Raw genomic sequence first — 3,721 nt, forward strand, 5'->3', positions numbered from 1 at the left:
TGTAGAATCATAATTGTGCAGTATTGTTAACATTAGATACACCACCAAATATATACTTTATACATGTACATAAACATGTAGAATACATGTACTTGTAACACACTCACACACATGCTTGCACAGGGAGTACACAATCTGATTCACACATACTGCTTCAAACCCTAATAATCAAACACCAGCATATGTACATGAGAATTGTACAAATTTAAGTACAATTGATGTATCTACATGTATGTTAGGTTTGTAAGGATATACCAATAATATCGGTATGTACCAATTCAGGCCCATTGATACAGTACACAATATAAAAAGTCAGGACCACTATTCACACAGCAACTCGCAATGTTTCCAGCCAATACAAAAACTTTACAAAACATCTTTCACATAGTGCTATGAAATACTAAATATTGGCACAGCTACATCATCATGTACATTGTACAAGTAATTGCCAAAAAGGCAACCAGGTAATTTAACCATTAAAGATAAAACCATGGAACTTTAACAGGGGTAACATTAACAGTGCAACATACTAATGCATCATGCATCTTGTACATATTTTCTGCTTAAATAGAGTTAATATTGTTTTGTAATACCTAGTTGAAGTTACATTTGCTATGCCTAGTCATGTTATGCAAAATCACAATCAACATTCGAAAAATCATCAAGTTCCAAGATCAGTCAACCAGTGATAATATCAGGTTACAGAGCCCATGATAAGATATTGGCAACTGTATTGTGATACATGCTATGGAATTTTGCTGTAAAATCCATTATCTGCACTCACTGCCACTCTATTTGGATGAAGTTCTCTGCATTTCAAGCAAGCATATTTCTTATCCAGTATGTTGGACGGCATTCTTCTAAATCCTACCAAGTGTTTGGGCCACATGACAAATTACAGTCACATGCTATCAACTGATCTTTGACTTTTGAAAAGTTTGGAGCTCTACTGTCCTTACAGTAAGATGTGCATCCTAACACCCAATTACCCACCTGACCTACAGTAGGCTTATCAGTGTCATGTCCATCAGTAGTTGGCACAGTGTCAACAACAGCAGCTACCTGTACAGCATCCTCGACATCTAAGCTAGCAGGTGATGGCACAGAAGCATCATCAACATGAGGGGAACTTTCAACCTCCACAGAAGGACAAGCAGTCTGCATGCCGTCATTAGACTGAGAATCCATGCGAGTGCGGGTTTTGTTTTCTGTCCCATTATGCAATGGTGTCGAGTTATTTGATGACTCGATCTCTCGAGCTAGTAGTTTGTCAGAGTAAAGCTCATAGCCTTTTTTCACCCGACCTGTGATAATCTCTGCTGCAACATATTCGGAAAAGAATGACTTGAGATTTGGGAGCACAGTCTCATCCCAGTAGATCACATCATAGTCAACCGGTACTGTAACATATCCAAGTTTACTCCAGATCAACATCTCAGCAACATGTATGTCAGACAATGCTTGTTGCATTAATATCTGTTCATAATATCCCTTGTGGTGTTTCTTTCGCAGACTCAGTTGTCCATCACGTGACACAACATAGTCTAATTGGCTTTGTGATATAATATCATTCAAGTCACTGTTCCTATATTGGTAAGGACATTTCACTTCCACAATCTTGCTTCCATGACATGAACATGTAAACACTGCATCTGGACTAACCCGAATATAGGGAAATTCATGCCCCCATGCCAATGCTGGCACTTTTTTGCTCAAATCAGGATCATGGTTATATTGCATTATGTCACTCACTATATTTTCTGGCTTGGACCTCTCATGTTCATAGAAATTGACAATTCGGATAGCCTTGCTTCCAGTAACGGCCCCTTTCCGCTGCTCAAACCATTCTTCTGATTCAGACTGACCTCTGGTAATGTTCTCAATATTAATTATGTCTTCATCAGATAACACTAACGAGCTGACAAACTTATTTCTAATGTCATGGAACTGGTCATCTGCAGTCGACTCCAAAGTTGGATGGGTGAATTTGAAAATAGGCAGAGGGTAAGACTGGGCTATGATTTCCTTTGAATATGGAAACTGTGAATCCAGATATTGATCCTGTAAATGTTTCTGGATAGGAGGGTCAGCCACAGGGGTTATCCTAAATCTATTCAAATCAATAATATTAACAACAGGTGGCATGGCAGACTTTCTGTTCGAATTTCGAATGTCAAAGATAAGCTGAAGTACCCGCTGGTAATTCTCCTCATTTGACAACTGTGGGGCCACTTGGTAAGAGTAATCCTTAATTGTTGGTTTATTTTTTTGGTCACCACTCACTTTCACCTCTTCCAACAATTTTGGTTGCACAGTCGCAGACTTGGGATTAGACCAGCCACATAATGTTTCTGTACACGCCAGATCATCGGGAAGTGTTTCTTTTCCATTTGCCACCAGTTCACAGAGAAGAAACAGTAAGGCCCCAACATGGGAACAAGCCTGTCCCCTCCTGTAATGTAAAAAAACAAAAACAAACTTAATATCACATCTCGGCAGCAATTTTATCAATTGGGGCTGAATTCATATCCTCTAAACATACCCAACAGTGCATATACAGAATGCTCCATATGGCTCACTGGTCGACTTGTCCAAAATGACATGCAGCCATTTTACACGTTTCCCATCAGCACTCTGAGAGGGCAGGCACTGGGCTTTCACCACACAAAAAGTCTTGCTGTCTGGCAGGCTATGGAACATCACACTATGAATATGTTTGGCATTTAAGTGTGCATATGACCTTGACAGTTTATATTTCTTGAGTTCATCCTTGGTAAAATCAGGGTTGTTGCTCGATAGCAAATATTTTTTAACTGTCCCTATATCGAGTTCTGGAAGTTGACTAATATCTTTGGTCCAGCCATCTAGAGACTGTACAAAACCAGGTGTTAATTTTTCAAATTCGGATATTTCTATGTTATCAAGACAGTGGTCTACATTCCTAGGTAGTTTGGATTCCTGGCCCTCCATATGTGACCCTGTTGTAGAAATTCCCATTGTGTCACATAGCAATATTTCCAACGCTTCACGTCCAATCCCGGTTGGTTTAATACCAGCATCTTTACAGAACCACTGCAAATAAATATGCGATAAACCCTTCACATCCTTATATCTTCGTGGTGTAGGTACAGGTGGACCCGTAGGTAAAGATGGTGTATTTTGATTTCTCGACATTGCTATATATGTATATTCCTCCTCCCTGCGAGAACATGGGCGAACCCATGTGCAGACATGTAAACGTCATTTAGAGTAAAAATAGTCACTTCACCTATTATAAGTGAGTGTAAATTCTCCATCTTGTGTAGTAGAATATATGTAGCAGCAGAGATTATCACAGGTACTGTAGAGTACATTTCACATGTCTATATACACAGTGACACGGTCACCCCATACTGTAACGTTGGAATGCGAGTTCATAGAGAAATGATGTAGAAACAGATCCAAATCCAGAACTTGTGTGGTAAACTGTATAACTTTTAATATCTTACACACCTCACATCTTCTTACACACAGACAAAGACAGGAGGGGAGAAGGTGTTGGAGTAGGTGGAGGAGGAGGAGGAGGAGGAGGAGGAGGGGAGAAGGTGATGGAGGAGGAGCAGGGGGCAGGAGGAGGAGTAGGAGGGGAGACAGTGATAGATGAGCAAAAGGTGAGAAGGTGATGGAGATCGAAGGGAGAAGGTAATGTGGGAGTAGGAGGAGGAGGTGTAGGAGGGGGATA

General features: G+C 40.3%; 1 protein-coding gene across 1 annotated transcript; it reads right to left on the minus strand.

Annotated features, from left to right (window-relative positions):
• Positions 1–220: 220 nt before the first annotated feature.
• Positions 221–3,509, minus strand: LOC106812547. The gene has a single exon (XM_014816443.1). It carries the CDS (start codon positions 2,143–2,145, stop codon positions 868–870), a length of 1,278 nt encoding a protein of 425 aa, XP_014671929.1. The 5' UTR covers positions 2,146–3,509; the 3' UTR covers positions 221–867.
• Between the last annotated feature and the right edge of the window lie 212 nt (positions 3,510–3,721).

The sequence above is a fragment of the Priapulus caudatus genome, unplaced genomic scaffold (assembly GCF_000485595.1).
Source record: "Priapulus caudatus unplaced genomic scaffold, Priapulus_caudatus-5.0.1 Scaffold659, whole genome shotgun sequence".
NCBI lineage: Eukaryota > Metazoa > Priapulida > Priapulimorpha > Priapulimorphida > Priapulidae > Priapulus > Priapulus caudatus.